The sequence below is a fragment of the Arvicanthis niloticus genome, chromosome 15 (assembly GCF_011762505.2).
Source record: "Arvicanthis niloticus isolate mArvNil1 chromosome 15, mArvNil1.pat.X, whole genome shotgun sequence".
Taxonomy (NCBI): Eukaryota; Metazoa; Chordata; class Mammalia; order Rodentia; family Muridae; genus Arvicanthis; species Arvicanthis niloticus.
Window position 1 is genome coordinate 13,706,525 of NC_047672.1, and position 24,582 is coordinate 13,731,106.

At 42.5% G+C, this 24,582-nt stretch overlaps 1 protein-coding gene across 1 annotated transcript; it reads left to right on the top strand.

Moving 5' to 3' along the window:
* Positions 1-1,492: 1,492 nt before the first annotated feature.
* On the top strand, positions 1,493-24,040 carry Spmip4 (sperm microtubule inner protein 4). The gene is made up of 10 exons (XM_034519526.1): positions 1,493-1,688; positions 2,235-2,390; positions 6,394-6,570; positions 10,745-10,816; positions 12,321-12,350; positions 14,982-15,163; positions 15,454-15,542; positions 19,378-19,552; positions 19,845-19,936; positions 22,818-24,040. The coding sequence occupies exons 2-10, from the start codon at positions 2,257-2,259 to the stop codon at positions 23,631-23,633; spliced, it is 1,767 nt and encodes a 588-aa protein (XP_034375417.1). The 5' UTR covers positions 1,493-1,688; positions 2,235-2,256; the 3' UTR covers positions 23,634-24,040.
* The last annotated feature ends 542 nt before the right edge of the window (positions 24,041-24,582 follow it).

The window sequence follows — 24,582 nt, forward strand, 5'->3', positions numbered from 1 at the left end:
GGTCCCACAGAGCCTGGACAGCAAGTAACATAGCTAGTGCTCCAAGGACTTGGCCAGCATTCCAGCTTTCTTGGGTCCCCAAAGATTTCATCGACCCCAAACAGCAGTAAACAGTTTAAAGAGAACAGCGCCCTCAATTTCAGCCTCACCATCACCCCATCCTGTTTTTTCACCTTTAATAATGAACAAGTGGGAGGAATGCTGTGAATTGGGTACTCTGCCAGTGTTCCACTCAGCAACTCAGTGGCAGCACATTTCCACTATGCAATATGCACATTCTTTAAAAGATCCTGGCCACCCACATGTGTGTCTGCCTTGTTCTGTCTCATGGTCTCTTGTCTCTCTCATGTCTCCACTCCGGGAAGGCATTTTGCTCTTCCTCCCCCAATAAACCCCTTGGACATTCGATCTGTTCTGCAGCATGAACTCTTAGTGGCGCACCTTGGCCCCAACCTGCCAGGGTACTCCCACTACTTTAACTTAATAGTGTTGGAAAGAATAAATTCAAAAGACTTGATAAACCAAGCAGTTTTTAATAATTCAAATTTGCAGAAGCATAAGCACTGAGAAAAGCCAAACACGGCTGGTATACTGATTTGAAGCAAGATGATAGCTTTTCCCCTGATACCAAGAAACTCCATCCTATATGTCAGGACTTGCCCCGTGCCCAAACTCTTCATCTTGTTGGTTTATGACAAGAGCTTTATCCATAATGTAGGGCTGGAGAGTGTCTGCTTCTCTGATCTAGTGCTCAGCAGTACCTCTCCAACTCTTCTGAGCTGTGAGATAAACTGGGTGAGACACCAGCTAGGAGGAGACATACCTAGCTGCCTTGGGCTTTTCTGTAACTCTGACGAACTTAGGGAGCACATCATATTGCAAACTGACTGTAACAGTCTGCTTTTTACACAAAGATCTCGCTCTCCTTCCCAGGACCAGAGCTTTTGCTCCCCCCACGCCTTGAGAGAGCAGGCTCAACTCTAAGGCAACTGTGTAGGACCAGATAATTCAAGGACGAAAGGATTGCCAAGGTGGCGCCACCAGGGGGCGCTTGGGGTCAGCCTAGGGCGGGGCGAAGGGGAGACAGGGTGGGGCGGGGCCCGGGGCCGAGTTGGTGCCTGCAAGAGGCGAAACCTTCGGCGAGGGAGGGAGGAGGCGGGATCTGGGAAGGAGGGAGGGGACCAGGGGCGGTGGAGCGACAGGAGGGTGGGAGGGGCCAAGGTGGGGGCGGGGCCGAGTCTGCAGTTGAGAGGCTCCGGAGTTTGAAGGCTCTAAGACTCCAGGGCCAGGGATGGCGTTGAAGCGGAAAAGCGACGGTTCTACCTTCCCCCTAGCCACCAAGCCCTCTTGCCTCACTTCCGGCCCCTGTTCCAATTCTGGTGGCCTGGGATCCTCTGAAGGGGCTCCCCGCCGCTCACCGGCCGACGCTCCGACAGGCCACGCAGGCGCCCCACCCTCAGGATGTGTTACCTAGTGCGCGGTCACCGCCGCCGTCACAGGCAGCCTCAACCCCGCCCCGGCCTACCCGCAGCCCTCTGGCCTTCCTCCCCCGCACCTGCCCGCACGCTCCCGGGGCCCGCAGGTGCGGAAGACCACGAAATTCCACGCCCCGCGGAGAGGAGACCCACCAGCTCCCGAAACAAGAAGGGGAGGCGCGGTCGGGCAGCGCTCCGGGGCAGATGTGTCAGGTGCGTGCGACCCCTGGCTGCACTGTGCCTACCGACCCGACATCCTCCGAAGGGGCGGACTTCTCTCCAGCGCTCCGGGGAACCCAGTGTCCCCACTGCGGCCAGAGGTGCAGCGCCACCCGGTTTAACTGCCCGTGAAGCAGAATCCGCAGAGCCTTTAGAGGAAGGGCTCTTGACCTGTTAATGACGAGTCTCCCTGCTTAGAAAGGTCCCCGCGGTAGACGTTACCTGATTGTTCTTGAATATGGTTAAATTTGAGGCAAGACATAAACTGTAGTAGGGGGCTCAGTGCTTGTTTCACTCTGTTCATCTTTCACTTCGCAGGTTTGCTTCAGTTTATTGCCACAGAAGTTTACGTCACTTTATTACAGGTTTGACAGCATCCACAAACCTCCTCCCCCCCAGGCAGTAAGAAAATAAGCCTCTGATTTTTGTGCACCGATAAATTGAAGAATTTTGGCAGCAGAAAATGTTTCCTGACCGACCTAAGGCAGAGTCACTGAAATACTAAGACCAAATGTTCATTTTTATCTATTTACTCTCCAGACTGCCTTTTTAGTCAAGAAGCATGGAGGTGATACACGGCAGGCCCTACTGTTGCAGGGAGCTTGAAGGAGCTGACATTCTGTCAAACACCTTTTACTCTAATGGACTGCACACCCCGTACGAAACAACTATTCGCCCAACTGCTTCAGAAGACAGGTAAAACAAAAATTAGAAAAGCGCAGAAGGATTACATCACATTAGTGACTTTCTATAACACACACACTTTTAGCTCTCCTATTTAATCACATGAAAGAGACGGCAAAACGTTACTAAACTACATGGTTAATCTGTTAAAACTGGAAAAGTAGTGTGTACTAGAAAAACACATGCATCATATTCTTCCACTGTCTTCTAAAGGGTGTGTGTGTGTGTGTGTGTGTGTGTGTGTGTGTATGTGTGTGTCACTAGGGACTGAACCCAGATCGTGCCTGCTAGGCAAACTCTACCACCAAGCTACATCTCCAGCCCTGTTCTAGAACCCTAGGATGGTCCCTTTCTTCACTTGAAGATTAATTTGTTTTAATAGAGTACTGTGGTATTCACTAATAGCCTGCCCACCAATGCCTTCTGCCCAGAAAGAACCCCAGAATTGGTTGCAAACAAGATGCTGTGTGAACCCTGGGCCATGGTTTGCTGTGGCTCTTTCGCTCCTCATGACAGCCGTGAGACCAGTGGGAACTATTACCTCCTTCACCTATGATATATGTAGGCTACAGACACATACTTAGCCAAACTCTGTCTCGGCTTTTCCCCCGGGGTTTACTGGAATCATTTCTAGAAGAAGAATAAGTCTCTGCTTCGAAGTACCTTGTGTAGTTGTGTTCTTGTCTTGTGTTTTTCTAATTCCGTGTGGCCAAACCCCTAATAATTCTTTGTAGAAGAGAATAGGCTCAGCTGGCAAAGTGCTGACCACACAAGCCTGAAGATGTGAGTTTGATCCCTGGTACCTACATAGAAAGCATGTGAAGGCATTTTGAACCCATCACCCCAGTGCTGCAGAGGCAGAGACAGGAGCCCTGGAATCCCTGGGGCTTAGTAACTAGTTAGTCAGTAAAATCAGTAAATGCCAAGTTCGGTGAGAAACCCTGTCTCAAAAAGTGGAGATGGATGGGGAAGGCATTTAATGTCAACTTCTGTCTTCACACATCTGTGTAGGAACACATACACAGACTTTTGTCTTTGTTCTTAGGGAATTAGACAGAAAGCCACCCTACCTCAGTTTAAACACTTCTGAAGTAGGGCTGGAAAGAGAGCTCAGCGGTTAAGAGCACCTGCTGTTCTTCCAAAGGACCCAAGTTTGGTTCTCAAGACCAAAGTTTGGCTCCCATCTCCTACATTAATGTGGCAACTTACAACTACCAGTAACTTCAGTTCCTGAAGATGCAGTGCCCTCTCCTGGCCTCCTAGAGCACCTGCACACACATACATACACTCATGCATAGACACACACTCAGAAAACAAAAACTTCCCACAATCCACTGTTTCCACACAGGCAATCCATCCCACCTTTAACTGTCCCTGATTGTTGATCATTTTCTTTGAGATGTTTCTAAGAAGCTTTTTTTCTTGTAACTTCTACCTGCTTTTCTGGTTCTTCAGGCTGAAATGTGTAAAATAATAAGTAATTATTCCCAGGCCTGGAGCTCTTGAAGGGTCTCCCCCAGGGACTGAGCCCCAACACTGGTTCTCTCTTACATTTAGGCTCATGCCATCCTGGTTGGGTTGCATGGATCCATTTCAATTTATAAACCTGCTCCTTGCAAAAGAATTTTTTCCAGGCTGGAGATATGGCTCAGCTTTAAGAGCATTTGCTGCTCTTACAGAGGACCCAGGTTCAGGTACTGGCTCACACTCCAGCTGTATGAAATCTGATGCCCTCTTCCAAAGTCTATGAGCACCAGGCACACGTGTGGTGCATATACATGCAGGCAAAATACTCTTAATAATAAATATGTAAACATGTTTCATATGATCAGTGCTTTTGAAAACAGACAATAACATTTGAGAAAGTTAAGTGCCCACCATATGCTCAGTTACCCATAGAGTGTGAGAGGCCATTTAAAACAGTGTCTGGGAACAACCATCACTGGCTTCTCACAAGCAAGCCTTGCTTCCCCTTTTATTTCATGTGAGTGCCTTTCTACTGTAGTCTCCAGACAGAACACCAATGAACATGTGCTCCTACAACCCTTCCTCATAACTCCTTCATAAGAAGCCACCAGGCAGCTTAAAGAAGATCTTTTCCCTCGACGTTCTGTTTGCTCTGGAAAGTTTCATCAGGGTAACAGCAGCATCTCCACACTGTCACACCTGAGGCTCGCTTCCAAACAAGTTCTGGGTCAACCAAAACCACAGAGTACCCACCAAAACAAAACAATGGAAAACAGAAAGCCCCTGCATGCCAGGGAATCACTCTTCTTGGTCGTAACGAGAAATCAAAATGTATGTTAGCTTTCAGAAGCTTAGTTTCTAAGCATAGACATAGGCACGCCCTTACAAAATGTGACAAATTTTTAGTTAATTTGGCAATTTAATGGTAATATATAATTACACCAGCCTACTTTGTTCTTTATGTAGTGGACAAAGCAATCAGTACGTTAAATCACCTATGGTTAATTAATTAATCCCAGCAGCTTATCCCTGTAATTTGAGCACTTGGGAAGCTAAGACAGTACCATTGAAAAAGAACTGTTGTCATGAGTTCAAGGCCAGCCTGGGCTACCCTGTCTCAAAAAAAAATCACTTGAGAAGCTTTGTGAAAACATACATTACCAGGCTTAACCTATATGTATTCTGGAACACAGAAGGGGGGCAGAAGAACCTGAGGAAGACTAGGTTAGCTGAAATTACTGTAAACAGTTGAGAGTCAGAAATAGGGTTCTGGCTTACCCAGTGATCAAAGAACAATGTAACCTTTACACCTTACTTCAATTACTTTATTCACTTGTGTGTTTTCGAATAATTACAGTAGCAACTATTTTATATAATCTCATTTCTTCTCCTTTGAGAAGGTTAAGTAAGTTACTAAGCAACATATCCTTTTGCTTTTTTTTTTTTCTTCTATTGAAAGTTTAGAGACGAGGAGCAGTTTGGTGGCAGAGCTCTTGCTCAGAAGCATGAGGCTCTAGATTCAATTTCCAGCACATCCACACACCAACTATCTAAACTAAAAGGAAATTAACTGGGCATGGTGGTTCACTCCTGTTAATCCCAGCATTCAGTAGACTAAGGCAGTTGAATTGCCATGAGTTCCCAGCCAGCCGGGACACAGAGAAAGATTGCAGGGGTGGGTGATGGGGGGTCATGGTTGATCTAGGCATTACCTCTTATTTTAATTTTGTTGTTGTTTTATAACTTTCTGGTGTCACTGCGTGCCAGTACTCATGATTGATTAACATTGCCTTCTGGCTTGTCTTCTGGGACAATGTAATTTACTGGGGTCAGATATTGAGAAATTGACTCATTTATGATTCAATTGTAACTTTACAAACTTAAAAATTAAAGCTTAGCTTGTCATTAATCACAAGTGTTTAATATTTTCCCTTGTCATGACCCCTAAACCATGTGCGTTGATCATAGTCAGAGCTGGAGAGGGGAAAGGCCTGATGGCACCCCAGAGCAACTGTCACCAAACTTCCCTAAACTGGTTAGTGTAGAGCTCAGGACATGTTCTCTCTAGCGAGCCAGATAAAATATTTTGTGCTTAATAGTTTCATCTAGTTCTCCTGTTACAAAGTGAAGGCAGCCACAGACTAGTCAAACATAAATGAAATGCAGTATTCCCAGTAAAATACTATTTTCCAAACAGTTAGTAGGTCCATGGGCCATAGCTCAGTAATTGTTTATCTAGCAATTTCATTCAGTTCTATTTGTAAGCTACTCCTGAGTGTTAATTGTCCATTACACTTCACAGGTACTGTGTGTGGGTATATGTGTGGGTGTGGGGATACTCTGAGCCATGTACTGTGCAGACACAGAGAGAAGTACCCGGCAGCTTGTGCCTCTCTGGGCTCCACTTCTGTATCTCTGACTGCTCCCCTACACTCTCATAGCTCATCCCACAGGGCTCAGGAAGCCTGCCCAAGGCCTAAAATCCTAAAGAAGCGAAAGGGATTTTCAGTGCAATCAAGCAGTGTCAGAAGTGTGTCCTTTCTCACAGGTATCAGGAGCTGAGGGAGGCAATGCCACAATGCAGGCATCGGTGGGGTGCCGAAAGGGAATATGGTGGCATACTTCCAGTTTCCCTTCCCGAAGAACACAGGCCAAAATGTGAGCCTCCCCGTCTCATGAGCAAAGGGCATCAACATTATGGATTTGGTGGAGAGATCTGGCCAAAGTAAGTGAACTTCCCACCATTCATGTTCACAGTGTCTTCACTAACCGTGTCTCGGTTTTTTCCTGTTGGTTCTTTGTCAACGTGTCTGCTTCTAGACTCCTTTTATTGCGTATAGAAAGACACAAATAGAAAACCGAATTCTGCGTTTCCCAATTGTGAAGTCAGCCGGAAGTCTGTAGGATTCATTTTATGTTGCTGTCATTTGAGATATTGAAGAATTGTGATTAGAAAATTTGATTAATTCCTCACTTAGTAAAACCAAATGAGGGTTGAGAGGTAGCTCAGCTGTTATGAGCACTGGCTGCTCTTCCAGAGGACCTGGGTTCGGTTCCCAGCACCCACCCACATGGCAGCTAACTCTAGTTCTGGGAGATCTAACACTTCTTCTAGACTACACAGTTACTATAAGCATGTGATACAAAGATACACATGTAAGCACATGCAGCCATACACACAGAATTTAAATTAAATGAGATTAAAAAGTAGAAGGAAGAGATTAGGTTAAAAATGTTTTTGCTTGAGCAAAAGCTAGCCCAATTTATACGGATGTTCTTGGTTTGAGACTCTGTTTTCCAGTTTGCTCACCAGTCTTTTCTACAGTATTTGAGTCTGCAGGACACTATTTACTGGCTGATTCTTTTTTTCATATGTGTCTGGGATGGAATACATGGAGGTCAGAGGACAACGTTGAAAGTTGGTTCTCTGCATCTGCTATGTGGGTTCTGGGAACTGGTCAGTCTGGGCAGCAGGCACCTCTGCTCACTGAACTCACTGTCTTGCTCATATCTTCAAGTAATCGACTCTAAAGTCATTCCTTCAGCAAGGGCATTCAAAACATGAAACTAAAGGAGCCTGGGGCTGGTGATACAGGTATGCAATCCAAGCTGACTACGAGGTTGCGGTGGGAAGGTTGGAAATTAAAGGCCTGGGCAACTTGGTAAGAAAGATCCTGTCTAAAACTGGAACATAAAATACAAAAAAAAAGATTCAGGGTATAGCTCAGTGTTTAGTGGTGCAGCGTTTGCCTAGCGTGCACAAGGCCCTAGGTTAAAAAAAATGAGCAGCAAATTAAACCAGAAGCCACATTATTTGCTAAAGGTTATTATATTTACCCAGAATGGACTCCATACAGCCATGGCACAGAGCCCACCTTCTTTCCTGCCTTATCTAACACTCCCTGTTGCCTGGTTGACTCAGTCTATGTAACTAGTTTCTTGTTATTCTAAAGCATGTGAAAGACATAAATAAGAAAGATAAGCCACAGCTAGAAAATGAAATGTTAAGATAGGGCCATGTGCAGCCAGTGACCTTCTCTAAACGTCAACAAATCAAAAACAAGACCCCGCAGAGACCAAATGAGAAGATGCAGACACATCACAAATAATAAGGATCTCAAGTTCGAACACTTGTTCAACAGACCTTAAAGGCTCCACTCTCACAGAAACTCCTAACTGTGCTATAGCTGCTGAGTGTGTAAACTGGGGGCTGTCACTCTTCTCTGGAGCCTCTGAGACATTGCGGATCTGCAGAGCAGAGATTAGGCCCCAGGTTTGCTCGATGCTAAAGTTCCAAGTGCCTCCACCTGCTTGATTTATTGATTCACTTACTATCTACTCCATAACTTGAACATAGCAAGCATTGGCTTAGCAACTGGGTTACAGCTCTGTGAGGAATACACAGCTGTGCTCCCAACATCTGTATGTTAAGAAGGCACAAGATTCTAGAGGAATTAGAGGTACTCACACAGAACTCCAGTGTGTTTTTATAAAAAGTTGGGGGGGGGCAAAAAGACTAGTTTTAAATATTCAGAGAAATCCAGTTTGAAAGAAAGAGGTTTGTTGTTCTGCTTGGACACAGCCTTAAGACCCTGAGGAGGGAATACTATTCCTTTAGAAACATCAGTCTTCCCTGACCCAGACTCTAGGTTAATGAATCTGTTTTTCTCATGTTCCTTTATGTCAAAGTGTCAGGGACCGCTCTGCCAAATGTTGGAACCCACACTGCCAAAAGCTTGGGGGCCAAATTTGTTACAGCCCACACTGCTGCTCCAGTTCTCGGGTCAGGGTTCAGCAAGAGAGAGAGTGAGGGCGGATGTGAAGAATGGAGACCAGACAGAGTGTGATTCAGTCCCGTTTATTCTCAAGTCTCTCTTCTTCTCTCTTTCCAAGTTTTGTTCCTAGTCCAAGTCCCAAGTCTCAAATTCCTAGTCCCTAGTTCCTAGTCCCTAGTGCCTCCAAGTTCCAAGTTTCCAGTCCCCTTTTCTGTCTGCCTCTCACCTTTTAAAAGTCTTACTTCTTAAGTCATGCCTTTAAGTCACACACACCCAAGGGAAAATCCTGGGTATATAAAACAAGATGTTATCAGAGTGTGCTCAGCTGTTGTAGGCTGTTGAAAACAAGTCTCTTGTCAGGGTATATGGCTCAAGATGGCTGCAAGGATGATAGTGGCCTTCTGTCGGCTCCCCACATCAAAACTGTTGTTTTAGCATACTTATCTTGAAAACATCTTTTCAGACAGTCTCATCTTCTAGCAGACTTCAAAAAAACTGTAGAAATGATTTATCTTCTCCCCAACAAAAACTGTCTTTTCTTATGGAATTTTTTTTTCTCTCTCAAAAGAGCCTTTTATACAAAATATTTTCCAGTTAATAGGTCAAGCTTGAATTAGTTCATAAAAATATTGCTTATAAAACCGCAGGTCATTTTCCCTGGGTGGGGAGAGCATTTCAGTTGGGTTCTCTGGTTCCATAGCCACTACTTGTGGGGATGTGTGCTGTTTATTTTTTGCCTACTTGATAAAGACTAGTTCCCTGTGAATTGAGGGATTGTTTCTATCCAGTTGTCCTGTGAGCATGTGCAAGCATCTCCTTGACTGATGATTGATGTGGAAGGGCCCATCCCAATGGCAGTGTTCTCTAAGTAGCTTGTCCTGGCTTGTATAAGAAAGTGGGCTGAGCATGAGCCAGGGAAACAAGCCAGTAAGCAGTGCTCCTCTTCTGTGGGCTCTGCTTCACTTCCTCCCTTTAGGTTCTTGCTTGAGTTCCTACCCTGACTTCTCTTAATGATGGACTATAACCTAAAATGTAATAAGCCCCCTTTTTCCCAACTGTTTTTGGTCACTGTTTATCACAGCAACAGATAGCAAACTAGGACAGGGTGGCGCCTTCTTCCTCAGTGACTCTATGAGAAGTAGAGATACCTGCTCCTTAGGGGACTCCATGGGGGATTGTTAGAGTGGGGCAACAGAACAAGCAAGGCTAAGGGAAGGCTGGCTGTCAGCAGAGCAATCCTGTCGTGCTGTGGGGGACATCACTGCCCTTCCAGCTCCTCCTGGCATGACTATATCTAAGTAAAACTCTTTAAAGGGATTTTGAACAATACTCACTTAACCATAGCATGCAGTCTTCAGAAATTCTAAGTCGAGTCAGACATCTCCCAATTCATCCATTCACTGAAAGAATAAAATCAACGTAATGAAAATGTATGGTCTTGTTTTCACTTTCATAAAGTTTCACTTTTACTTATAAGTTTAGTCAAGTAGCAAATTTTTGAGTTCTCCATAAGTAGATTCTTCACTAAACTACTGCCAGATGATAAAAAATATTAAGTAGACCTGTAGTACCGTGTGAACTCAAGGATCTGTGAACTTTTTCTTGGTGGTCTTTAATGGTAATGATGATGGTACTTAAATGTTAATGTGACTACATGAAGAGAAACTTAAAATGTGTAAAAGATAAAAACAAATTCAAATTTTATCACCAAACAAGAACCAAATGATAAAAAAAGAAAACCATATGCCATTAGTAGGAGCCAACCAAGGAAGGAAACTTGCATGTGATTTATTCCAGGCTCTAACTTAATGTCCCAAAAAGGCATTCGGAGCCAAGCAGTTCCTTGTTCCACAGACTGTAAGATGCTTAGCTTCCCTGGCTCTTCACCTAAAAATGACCATCAGCTGTGACAAGTGGGATAAAGCCACCGCTTCACATTCCCATGCTGTCCCCTCCTGCTTACTGAAAACTTCTTACCTTACAACTAACTTACAGCACTACCTCTTATATATTCTATAGAGGGGCTCTGTGTAGTCACGGCTGTGTTTACCTATTCATCCCTTACCGTCTCCTGGATGTGCCATGTTCTGTAAAAACACATTCTGTTTGCTCTTATCTTTTCAGAAAGCTCCCAGTTGAGCAGTATTACTATCTGACACAGAACAAGAAGAGCGACGTGTATGGGAACGACTCTTTGTAAGTCCTGGGCAGGGGCTGCTTTATGTGAGGTGACAGAGAATGAAGTGGAAGTGAATTATGTGGCCAATTCAAAGGCCCTTTTATAGAAGTAAACCCTTCCTTCATATTAACAATCACCAACACCAGAAATCAGCACTAAGCAAATGGAAGCAAACAAACCAAGCAGACTATGTGCAGTCTTTAAACAAGCCTGTGGAGACCAAGGGCCAATGGAGAGCAGGAGGGCAGGGAGGGTCACCTCCCTCCGGCCACGGCCCTGCCTTTCTCCTTCTCAGTCCAGTGAGAGTCTGTTAGATGTGTTTTAATGAGTCAACAAACATGCCAAGGGTCCTCAACACAATTTTAATTTGAGTTCATGATGAGAGTGGTTATTATGATCACCTAATTTTAATAGAATTATGGTCTCTCTATAGATAAGGGATACCAGCTATCTCACCTGCAATTCAAAGTACTGACTCTATTATATTAAATTGTTTTGAAATGGTTTCTTATGTATACTGAAAAACCACTACTTTATTTTCAACTAAAATTAAAATGCCATCTCCTTAATGGAGCCTGGTTCCACATACAATGAGCATACAGCAATGGCAGAGACATTGAAGTGACACTGAACCCTTAAGGTTTGTTCTAAGAAGCTACTGCAATACAGGACTGAGCCACTAGAGGGAGCCAACCTTTGTGTTTGCCCAAGCTTTACTCATTTGAGTTTCATTAATGGAACTCAAACATAGCAGAATTAATAGACTGATGTCAAGGAAATGGTGTCTCTGAACATCTGTTACTTTCATTGTATCTTTTAAAAATTTAGTATTTAAAAAACATTGCGAAATGGTAACATTGTGATTATTTTCAGAGTCTTATGAGCATAGGCTGAAAGTATCAATATCAGTGTGTGACTGTCTCTCTTCAGGGGGCTGGTTTCCAGTACTATGATATTATCTCGGTCTGTGGGTTCAGAGTAGTTAGTAAGTATACCACATCAGAATGACTGGCTCAGAAAACCCATTCCTCTGGGAACTTGGTGGTTTTGTTCTCTACCCTCGTTGACTGCAGTATCTACTGTCATTAAAGATTAGCAGCCATGGGCGAGGGGACGGTAAGCAGTATGTATACAGCCTCCCGGCCAGGCCACACAGCTCACTTTAGGACACACCAGTGCATCACACACACGTGATGTCATGCTCTCGGGGCTGTCTGACTACTGCCTAGTTATGACTGCAGAGGTAAGAACAGGAGCCTTAGCCCTGAAACTTCCCTACAAAGACAGACAACAAAAGGTTTGGTGACCAGGACTAAGTTGGAATCAACAGGAAAACCACCCAATAGACAACCGAGATATGAAAATACCAATGTCTTATCATTGTGCAAGGCAGTAAAAAATGCCCAAATGTCAACGTGACTTAACACAGAATATATCTTCATATTCTTACATTTTTAATGGGAATTCAAGTGTTTAAAACCCCCAACTTAAATTAGGACTGTTTTCCTGTTTCTGTTCAAGGTTACCCAAACCACCTAATTCAACTGTAGGGTAAGTATATACTTTACATTTTCCTCCTCATTATAATAATAATAAAAAAAGATAGCACTGCTTATGACTTAGATGGGTCTGAGCACAGACGGGACTTTTCCTGAAAGCTGCATTTAACTGTTGGGGACAGTCTGGTGAAGCCCAAGGCACTGATATTCTTATTGCTCTCCCCTTAGACCCAGTCGATCTTTATAAATGCAAATCTACTTTACATAGTTTTAGGCTATTCTATATATTAGAAGCTTCTCTGTGTACCCCTACTCTCCCTCCTGGGAGCCTCTTAACGTCCACACAGCATGCTTTTGATAGCGAATGAACCAACAATGATGCACTGTAATCAATGAGCCCACACTTCAGAGCTGATCAGGTCTTTTCTGTTCCAGGATTGCACCTAGAACACTGAGTTGCACTCAGGGAAGTTCTCTTCAGGTGCCCCTTGGCTGGGACACTTTCTTAGACTTACACTTGTTTTGATAATCTTAACAGTTTTTAGGTTTATAGAATATTTATAGAATGACCCCAGATGGAATTTGGCTGATTTTTTTTTTAATGGTAAGATGGGTGCTGGTAAGATGGTCCTTTGGAGAGAAAGACCACAGAGGTAAAGTGCTATTTACACACTCCCCTGTTCCACTTCATCTACTTCTGATGTGACCCTTGGGCACTGGGCTCGGGGATGCTCACGGCTTCCCAGTTGCAATTGCTCTTTTTATCCTTCCTTCCCCATTGTGCTTCTGAGAGAGTTGATGTGTGAAGGTGGCGTCTGGAATTCTGCATTAACTTCCAAGAGCACAGCATCTTCATAAACTGTTTAGGGCTGGATGCAGCTAAGATGGTAGAACACTTGCCTAGTACGCACCAGGCCCTGTGTTTGAGTCCTAGCATGTGACTGTAAGCCCAGTATCTAGAGGCAAAGGCAGGAGATCATGAGTTTAAGGTCATCCCCAGGTATATAATGAGTTTGGGCCAACCTGGGCTAGTTTCTGTCCAAAAAATTTCTGGTATTCTGAATGGGAATTTTACATACTTTTGTTTTTTTAAAAAAAAAGATGTTTTTTGTTTTTTTTTAAATAATAACCTGTTTCAAACTTGTGGGTGTTTGTTTTGGTTTAGGAACTCAGAAAGGAATCCAGTGCCAGTTACCTTTGTGTCTTGCACTGGCTGTAAGCTGGTCTTTGAATCCGTTCCTGTATTCTGTTAACATCTCCCACAGTGCAGTGGGCTGTGGGTGGGGTGTTACTTCTATCACTTACTCCCTCTCTGGCACTATGAGGTACTTCTGGGTCATCTTGTTCTTTTCTTCCCCACTCCCGGGATCAGCGGGACCTTGAGAGACAGAGCTCCTTTCATTAGAAACTGGCATAAGAAATCATATTTGAGCAGTAGGTGCTCCTGGCCACCAAGTTCTCCCACACCTAATGGAAATGTTAACATTTTAGAACTGTGTTTCAGCTAAATCAAAGAGCTAGCTACTCAAAACGCTGTCAGGATCCAGGGCAAGGTTGGGGAAGTGGGGTATTAACAACCTTTGATAAATTTTTGTTTGAGACTTTTAACTCTTCACAAAGCGTGAGAAAGGAAAAGCCCTTTTGTGGTATTACATTTCTTGAGTCTGAGTTCTGAGTGGCAGGTTAGAAGCAAAGCACTACAGTGTAGGCAGGGTTGGTCCCCTCTAAGAGCTGAGGGGAGTCCTCTGGCTGGCCCGGGCCTGCTGCCATATAGATGTGTCTTCAGCTCTGACCCTGCATGGCAGTCTCAGTGTCCAAGGTTGACTTTCTTTTAGTCAAATAGCCCTCAAATTAGGGGCCCACCCCACTTCAGTATGACCCCTCTTGCCCAAGTATATGTACACTGACCCTATTTCCAAATTAGTTTACAATAGAAGGCTTTGGGGTAGCATTTCAACACACAGATTTTTGAGAGGGAACACAATGCAACCTGTAACACGGATTTTGTTTTCTTGAATTCTAATTAGAAAACACATTCTCTGTTCTGTGTCCCTTGCCATCTCAAATTTTCTCTGGTCAGTACAGCTCCTGTGCCTTCCCTAGTCTGTGCCAGTTCTCCAAGCAATAGCAAACTTAGATCCCTCTGCCTTCTGAACATTTTTCTTCACTGTGCTATTTTGTTTTAATTTTAAAAGTACGTGTGTGTGTGTGTGTGTGTGTGTGTGTTGTTGTTGTTGATTGTTCGAAGAAACAAGTAGCCTGGGTTGGAATTCCTGTTCAAGAGGTTGAATTACTAGGCCAGATGCTCAAAATGGTTCTATTAAAATAAAATATATAGATCTCTTTAAAACATGAAATGGAAGTTAAAAGCAACTTCTATGCTTCCTACAAACCATAAAATTAATACAGTTTTATATTAGCCATTTAGGAAAACTACTCACTAATAATAATTAAGTGTGGTTATTTTTCAAATTAAATTAGTTTTGATTTATCTAGAAAAATTAAGACTTCGTTGTTTTGGTAGTTTCTATAGAATGCTATCTCTGTGAGTATAGGAAGAGTGGTCTGGGCCATCTCCCCGGGGATTACAACAGCATGTACTACAACAAAGGAGCCTAGTAAATGTTTGATGGCTTTTGTATTATACTTCTTTGTATGTTTTTATTTATTCAATGAATTTTAGAGAAATCTGCTCACCATATCCAGTTGAACATCCCTATCATACACACATAAGCCGTGGCGCCGTGTTCCCGACCTTTACATCACCTAAGGACCTCTATACCGGTGTGAAAGCTCGCACCCAGCAGCCTTTTCCTCCAACAGTGCCAACCAAGGCCTATGATACAGCAATTCTGAAGACCAGAGGTAAACTATGACTTGAAATCAAAACTGTACGACCTCCTATCATTAGCATGGATTCAGCAGTAAATCAAAAAAGGCGCCAGGAGGTTAGGAAAGATGTCCAGCTTACCTCAGTCAGCTTAGGGCACCAGACTAGTTCACCAGCCTCTGCAGTCACTCATGGCTGCACTTCAAGGACAGTCTCTGTGGTAGAAACAGGATATCTCTCCCTGGTCCTACTGTACCCATAGGTCTGGTTAATTAAAAGACCACTCTGATCTCTTCAGAATAACTACTTTTGGTTTCATTTTCAGGTAACCCTTACAGATATGAACTGCTTGATTTTCCCATGGATTCAAAGAAAAAAGCATTGACTTGGCCAGGTCAGGGTGTATATTATGATGTAAGTACTTTTCAAAATGTGTGTTTAAGGGGAAATTAATATAATTTTACCTAATACACTTATAAAATAGACAGGTTAGCCAGGTTCATCCACATAGTAGCTCCTTACACTCAAGACTTTGTGAGCTAGGTAAGCAGTTGATAATGTAAGGTTGGAAACAGCTGAGCTCTACCTGGAACCCCACTGTGGCAGGCCACACGTGGACACTGCAGTGACACACGGCTGTCCACAACATAAACAATTCCCATTTGTGATTTAAAGGATGTCTGAATCCTTTACACAACCATTTAACTGGACCTCACTTTTTATATCCTTTCAAAATTAATTACATAAAAAACTATCATTTTAAAAAGTTTTGCAAATAAAAACATCACAGGACTGATTCTTTAAGGCAAAAATCTATTACGTAAGTAACGCAACTGTGAGAGGTTATCCCGGTGAGCACCCCATCACTTCATGTTCTAGTAGTCTCCACAGTGTGCTCGCTTCACGGCACTCTCCTGTGGGCTCCTCTTTGCCCACATGGTTATGAAGTCCGTGAGGCAGTGAGTAGGAAGGCCTCTGAAGCCTTACTTCTCCATCATCAATTCTTTTCTGAGTAGATTCCTGCCATGGGAAACCCTCTTCCACGGCCTCTCTGCCTGTCTAAAAGTTTCTCATTTTCCAGGGCTTAGGGCCACAATTTGTTTCTATTGAAACATAGTTGGGATCCAAGTCAGGAGCCCTTTGTTATGGTTAATAGCTGCCCTTTGTTCTGGTTAATAGCTGTCCTTTGTTGGCCTCTCCTGGCCCAGTGATATGGGAGACATATTGTTTCTTTCTGAGCTTTGATTAACTGTCTGTACGATTTCAGTAAAGCTGGCTTACAAACAGCTGGACACCCACAAGCATCCTCCCCATCTGCCTTCCTCCCACCTCCCTGATCAGTCCCAGCCACACCAGGGGTATTCAGAAAGTAAAAGTCATCATTTTCACCGCAATGCTCTGCCACACTCCTGCATACTCTCTTCCCTCCAGTCCTCCCTTCCAATGTCCTAACTCAGACGCCAGAGAAACCTGCCACTTTATTTGTTCTCATGTGTGTCTTTTTTCCTCAGTCTTTTTTGTTTGTTTGTTTTTTGTTTTTCGAGACAGGGTTTCTCTGTATAGCCCTGGCTGTCCTGGAACTCACTCTGTAGACCAGGCTGGCCTTGAACTCAGAAATCCGCCTGCCTCTTCTCCCAAGTGCTGGGATTAAAGGCGTGCACCACCACTGCCTGAACTGTGTGTCTTTTTTTTTATTCCATGTGTAAATGATCAAAGTTCACAATCATAGCATTAGTGTGATTCAGTGTAATTAAATGAAAGTATCCATAAGAAAGTATCCTTTTGTTTTCAAATAAGCTCCATAAATAATGTAAAAGATCAAAGAGGGCCAACGGCTCTCGCTGAAAATGTCCTTCTAGAGGAGGTATCCATTTGCAATAAGCTTTCTCTTAATGTAAGCCCAAATAAGCACCATCATTCAAAATTAAAGTGCACCCAAAAGAAAAGTTTTAAAATTTCACTTACAATATCACCATTATATGATTTACTCATGTTTTAATGGAGATGTACAGGGTTGTGGTACCTACTACAGAGCCCTCAGAACTTGCACACAATTCTATATTTAGTACCAACTCAGTAAGTGTTTATTAAAAATTACTGAGCTATGGCTGGGAAGATAGCTAAGAGGGTAAAAGCAACTTGCTGCCCAAGCATGAGGACCTGAATTCACATCCTAGCACTGACAGAAAGACAGATGTAGCATCTGCACACCTGTAATCCTGTGCAGAGAGAAACAGGGAGATAGGAAGACTGCTAAGACTCTAGCTGTTGCTCTAGCTCCAAGCTCAGTGAGAGACCCAGTCTCAAGGGTAACAGGACATCACTCTCTCTCTCTCTCTCTCTCTCTCTCTCTCTCTCTCTCTCTCTCTCTCTCTCTCTCACACACACACACACACACACACACACACACACACACACACACACGACTAAGCTATATATATTTCATGGGAGTGTCTGCCTAGAAAGGAATGTTCTAGCATAGCATCTGGAAGTCCTTCCTGCCTGTGCTTACTGTCGTCCTGAGCACGGTCTGTGGACGTACCCTTCCCCAGTGAACACCTGTCATGATTGCCATCAGCTCCCCTCTCACTAGCCCCTCAGAACAGCATCACCTTAGCAGACACTCCACTCACATGGTTCCTGGGTGGTAAAATTGCCAGAACATCATAGGTGGACTGAATCTTGCATTTCCTATTTAATTTCTTGTGTCCTAGACTACATCCCAGCAGGTGATTAGTGGTTCAATCAGGATAAGGTCCATTAGCCTAGCTCTTAGGACAGTGTTGGAAGAAGGTCTGTGGTTTGGGGGTGTTTTGTCTGATTTTGTTTTCAAATAAGCTAGCTCTATAAATAATGTAAAAGATAAAGAACAAGGGCTTACTGCTCTTGCTGAGGGTCCCCGTTTGTTTCCCAGCATCCACAGCTGCCTATAACTCCAGTCCCAAGTAACCCAACACCTTCTGGCTTTTGTGGGCTCCTGCCCATGGGTGGTACACATAAACTCACACAAGTGTGTGTGTTGGGGGGGTGTATGGGTGTGTGTGTGTGTACAAATGAAATTTAATAATTACGTAAATCTTTTTAAAGGGGTTTCTTTCTTTATCCCCGAGTAAGCAAGCCATAGATTAATTAACAGTATATAGAGGTAGTTATTTAATATTTCTTGACAAAGACTCAAGTGCGTTATGTAAATGAGTTCTATACCTAAAATGAGAGTTGCTTCAACATTACAAGAATGTTAGCAAACAATCTCACTGTAGGCCCAGGAAATTTCAGTTCTTCCCTGCCCTTCCTATGGCTGTACTCCTCCCTGTGGGGCTGGCACTTCATGGCGCAAAGAGGCTGTATCCACCTGCAACCATGGTCCTTTCTCCCACTCCACACCAGTCTAGAGACTCTTCTTTGTATCCATCCTTAAGGGTTACAATATCCTCAACCAGTATACAGCTCTAGGCTCACAGGGTAACCTGGGGTGAGGATTATCCGGACTGGGGGTGACGACAGAGCGGCTTTTGTCTCCATGTCTCCGCCTGGTTGCTGTGGTGTGGCTTAACATGGCCTTCTCGCCTGTTCCTGGCCTCTCTTCTCAATTCAACTAGAATCAGGCTCCTTCTTCAGTAAACTTCCAAGTAGTTTTGTCTTAACCTTTTTAAAACAGCTGTCTGTAGTCAGTGGCATTTACCCCTTCTCGCTTGTACTAGCCAGTGTGCTCCTGGAACGTTGGCTTCTGATGGTGCTGCTCTTCTGCCACAGGTGTGTATATCCAGGCACTGACTAAACAGTTAGAGCCACACTAGAATGCATCTAGCCGTGTTTACATGCACAACTCTTTAGGAAGTAAAATTCCGCTATATATAAGAAATGCCCATTATATTTGAATTTGAGTGACTTAAGGCTTTGTCAGCTGTGGCCAACATCATGCAGTTTCCTTTCAGGGACAGAAGACAAAGAAGCAACCATTTTTTGACTAAAATCAGCCAGCAGTATGCAGGACCCTCAGGGTGTCTAATGAAACTGTACTAACAATAGCATACTCAGGGACAAATTCCAACCAAGGTTCTCAGAGACCTGTAGAAGAGATATTAACATCTTTGTAATAAAATGTGGTTATAGTTACAGCCAACATGCCTGGCTTGAATATTGTAATTAATGAAGAAAATGACCTCCACTGCTGCTTGCTGGGACAGTGAAGCAGTCCTTCTTTGGGTAGATACAATCAATAACAACAATCTCTGTGTTCATATTCTAGTTTCCTAAATGTGTTGAGAAGAACAAGCCAGTATTCTACCCCAAACCTCCTAAAACCTTTGCTCCTAACTCCTCTTTGAGTCCATGGGATACTATGAGCTCTGCAAAGGACGCCAATATACAAAGAAATCTCGAGAAGTCTCACTGGCTCACTTCATACACTCATGATTTTACAGGTATAAGTTCATGCCAATAAAAATAATGAAGAATAAAAGGGAACACTCAACAAATGCTGTCTATCACAAGCTTCCATTTTCTGATGTTCTTCCATGTTACTCACTATAAATATGAATCCAAATTAGTGAGAGAGCACTGTGTCTCCCTTAAGTGTAACCGGGAGGCAGGGCTGGCTTAATTTTATTGGCTCTAATTTTTATGATAAAATGGGTAGATTGTCCTATTTATAGAGTAGTTTAATTATCAGTTTTCATTTACTCTACAAAATAATAAGACAATGTTTCCATTAAGGTCTAGGTCCTATGAGCCCCCTTGAACTGGATGATTACCATGAAAAGGAGCTAGCAGAACTAACTGGACAGACAGGATTTGACCCACAGCCTGTAAGTAATTGCAGTCAACTCTCAGTTATTTGGGGGAGATTATCCAGGCCATGTCTCCTTGCTCTTCCCATGTTTTATGTCTTGTGTATTGGTGGCCACCTAAGCAAAGGACAATCTAGTTGGTTTTCAAAGATAAATGAACTTACTAGAACTGATTTGGATATCCTTGTCACTATTTGAAAATAGAAAACTTCCTCATAGAATTATTCATTAAACATATTTTTATCATGCTACTGTTGATAAAATAATTCACAAGAGAATTTGCTTACAAAAAGTAAAATGTAACTAGTGACTTCATGATTTCTGATCAATTCTGGATCTCTGCAGACTTGTGTATCTTACCGTTACCATTACTTTTGAAGAAATGACTGACTTCTTCCTGATAGTCACAATAATTGAGAGTTGGCTGAATTACAATCAAAAGCCAATAGTTTTTTGTCTATATCAATAGGTAACTGATTATATAAACAGCTTGAAAGAAATTATCAAGCCCTGTAATAAAATATATAATCTGTTAGACCAATTATATAAAGAATGTGAAATGACCCAGTATTCATGTATTGGTTTACTGAAGGCCTAAATTATATTCTCTATAAATATAAATTTTGAAAATATAACTTTTAACGCTATAAATGGTGGAGATATACATATAACTATAAACATATAAAAATATGGATACTTTTTAGATCACAATGAGCACTTTAATTTTACGTTAGTTTCAGCATTTGTTAGGGGGATTCCAAATCAAACATCTGAATTGCGTCTATAAACTGTGCCCTCTCAGCCACTAAAGAGCTTGTGATTGTTTCGATTCTGTACTTGCAATGGGCACTTGCTGTTTGATTAGTTACATGCTCTGACACCGATGTGTATCAATATGACTAACTCCAGGAAAGCATGTTTTAGTGGTGATAAAAATCCCTGTGAAGCTTTTTAAAGAATGAAATGCAAGTCCTGGAGCTAGAGCTGATGCTCAGTTGGTGGTGTGCTGCCTCAGCATGCATGAAATCCTGGTCTGATTTCTCAGCACTTCTTAAACCCGGCATGGTGGTGCAAATCTCTGGTTCTCCAGCACTTGAAAACTAGAGGTAATTGGTTCAAAAGTTGAAGGTCATCCTCAGCTGCATATCAAGTTCAAGTTCAAAGCCAGCCTGTGATATCATAAGAGAAAAGAAAACACTAAAGGCCGTTGCTTACATGGCAGATACTGTTAAAGTCTGTATCCTGTTTTTTAATGACAAATTAGTGAAACATATCAGAAACCTGGGGTCTTTCTTTGCTCATATTTACTAAAGCTTGATTAGCTAAAGGTTATAACAATTAATGATTCAGTATGGAAATGCCTCCGACTAGGACAGTCCCTCCAGAAGGATCATTCAAAGTCCTTTATTCTTTAATTCTATGCTACTGCTGCTATTTTATCACCACCCTCATCTTTCCAAGCATGGGATGTCATGTAGCCTAGGCTAGCCTCAGACTTTCTATGTAGCCAAGGATGACCTTGAACTCCCAATCCTATCTATTTTCCTAATGCTTGGGTTCTTCTGCCATTATGCCCAGTTTTATGAAGCACTGCAAACTGAACCCAAGCTTCTAAGTCAGTAGTATTCTACCAAATGAACTATACCCTACCTGCCCAGACAGCACTCAGAATCATTACCTTTCCCCTGATATGGACATGCATATACTTCTTTTTGATGTTTTATTTAGCATGTTACTATAAAAATATTCAAACATAAATAATTTTTATTTAAGACCTGTCTACTCACCAGCTAGATTCTATCATCAACACTTAATTCAGTCTTTCACATAATCTATTCCCTCTAACCATCCACAAATAATTTTATTATTTTCACACATTTTAAAGTATAGACCTTGGTATTCTTTATCCCTTAAGATTTGACATGCATACTACTTACCTGAGTTAAAATTTTGGCTTTCTATTCTTCATTCATTGTGAAGCGTGCATTCATTAAAACTGTACAAATCTTAAATGTACATCTGTGTAAACGAAAGCGCACAGCTTTCATTTCTGCCACAAAACAGAACACATGCCGCCTCTCCCTTCTTCCGCCGCATACATAGCTCCAGTAATAATATCCTGGATATGCTTCCCATTTTTGCAGTTTCCAAGCTTGACTGCATCTATGCTTTTAAAAACATCTCAAAGCTCACACAGACAGGGCAGTGGCTGTACCTCAGTGGCAGAGCATGTACTCGACAGGTGCAAGACCCTGTGCTCAGTCCTAAAACTAGGAAACAGACACAGACCCGATACTTCAGACAGTGCTTCTCAAAGCATTGAGCATGGCACCAGCCTCTGCAGCACCCAAGACACTTGTTAAAATGCATGTTCCTGCACTGGGAGGAGAGCTCAGAGTGCACGAGTTTGTTCCCTTATACCCTCCCAAATAAGGAGATCCCAGACCCCACTGTAGACTTTTACAAGTCCTGGTCTTAGAACTAAAGTTAGGAACTCGACTTTCTGCCACTTCTGAGGTGATCGTGAGTTAGCCTAGGCTTGAGAACTCTTACCTTCCCCAGATGATTTAAATAGCTGCACGGGATGGATACTCAATGCAATCTTGATTTCATACGGTTTTGTCCAGTGAGTCCTTTTGTATCTTTGAAATTTTGAGAGCCAAGAATTTCCACACAGAAAAGCTTGTCTATAGCCAAATGAAACATAGAGTTTCCATTTTACCAAAAGCCAGGAAAAGAGAAAGCTGTGTTTACCAAAGTATCTTAGTGTGCATTTCCCCATTCTGCCTGCTCAGTGAGATAATGAAAATGGGTATGAAATTGGCTGTTTGTAGCCATATCATTATAATATCATATTTATTAATTAGCTTATTTTTCCCCTTTTATTTCTCTGGTCCAGCAAGAAAAATTCCATCCTGCCTTAAAACCTCCCAGACCGTTGGATGGACGAATTGCACGACTTATGCAGAACCAACGACCTCTGGAGGCCACGGTGCAGGGGCCACCTGCCTGTCCAGACTGTACCCCTAGAGTTCTGTGTGCTTTTCACACATTCATACCCAGTTCTACAGAAATGATGGCAATGAACAATAACCTCCTGTCTGGAATAACCCATAAAAACCAGGATATTGAAGAGAAGATTAAGGAAGAACAAGGCTTGATGTCTACCTATGCACTCCCAACTTGTTACGAATCAAAAGACTTGACTAGTCTTTATGACCTACACTCATTGCCAAAGATCACAGACACCAAAAAGACAGATGATTTGTACTGGAGACAGCTGGAGATGAAGCCCCTACCCATATCCTGCTCTAAGTCAAACCATTATATTGACTATGAACCACTTAAGTCTGCCTACCGTGACCCATATAATATGTGTCTAAACCCTGTTCGCCTCAGTAAGTCTAATATTCTACAAAACAAAACAGATATGGCTGATTTAACTTTTGACAACTTTTTAAGTAAACCAGAACTTTTGGGCATGGACATGGAAAGCAATGAAGAAACAAGACCTCTTTGGGATTGGATCCCTAGAGCTGGAATGCCCAAGCATCAGACCAACCTGCGAGATCTTAGGAACAGATTTTCAAAGTCCATGGCACAGAAGCGTTTGCATAACTCCATTCAAGAAGAACAAAAAGACCTCCGAGATAGATTGCACTGTGGGATGAGGCATCACTTTTATGGCTACAATGGCCATTATTTCTATAATTGAGATATTCCCTTGAAACCCAGCCTCTTGCAAGAAAATAAAATATGTCACAGAGTGCCCTGCATTTGGCTGGATTCTGTTTCTGTATTAAGCCATAATGATATTAATGAGGTTGTGTTTTCAAGAATTTAAGTTAGGATCTGGTCAGAAGGACCAAAATAATGTCCTGACTTCTCGAAACATTTAAGTTTGTCAACAAAATATCAGAGCCAGAAAAAAAGAATACTGTTTAATGTTATCTTCAAATTATACTCTGAAGAAGTTTTCCAAAATCATGAAAATCAATGTGTAGACAAAATTCACATCATCTTGTGAGAAATGAAAAAATTTGAAAAAAATTCAAATATTGAAGATTTGACAGACAGCTATAGAATGTATCATGCTTTAATAAAATTAGTATATCAACAATCTCTTTCTGTAAATGTTTTCACAAAATAATGGGCAAAAAAGGGTAAAATTAATCTGAGTTCAAAGCTAGGCTGGTCTACATAAGTGAGTTCTAGAAGAACCCCAGTCTCAAAAAAGCAACAAAAAGGAATGGGGTAAAATTCAAAGCCTCAGTTAACTGAGGGTAGAGTGGCTCTCCAAGCTATATACCTTCAATAAAAGTATGTCGACAAGTCAGTGGGAAAAGATGAACCCTGAATATTCTGCATGTACACATTATAGATTATATGTGTTTCCTTCCCCTTAGCCTTCTGATAGAAAACAGCTATTTTATATGGATAAGATTATTTTGTGACAATCCGATTTATTAGATTTGCAATTTTGGCAAGAAAAGGTGTGGCTCGATGCCAGTTATTCCAGAGCCTGACACCTTTGAAGTGTTTGCCTAATGTGTAGCTAACTCCCAATGCAAGCTAACACATCAGTACACTACGAGGCATATTTGTAAACATTCCCTTCTATGCTCCGTGTGTTTGTGTGCTCATCACAGCACCAGTGTGGTGAC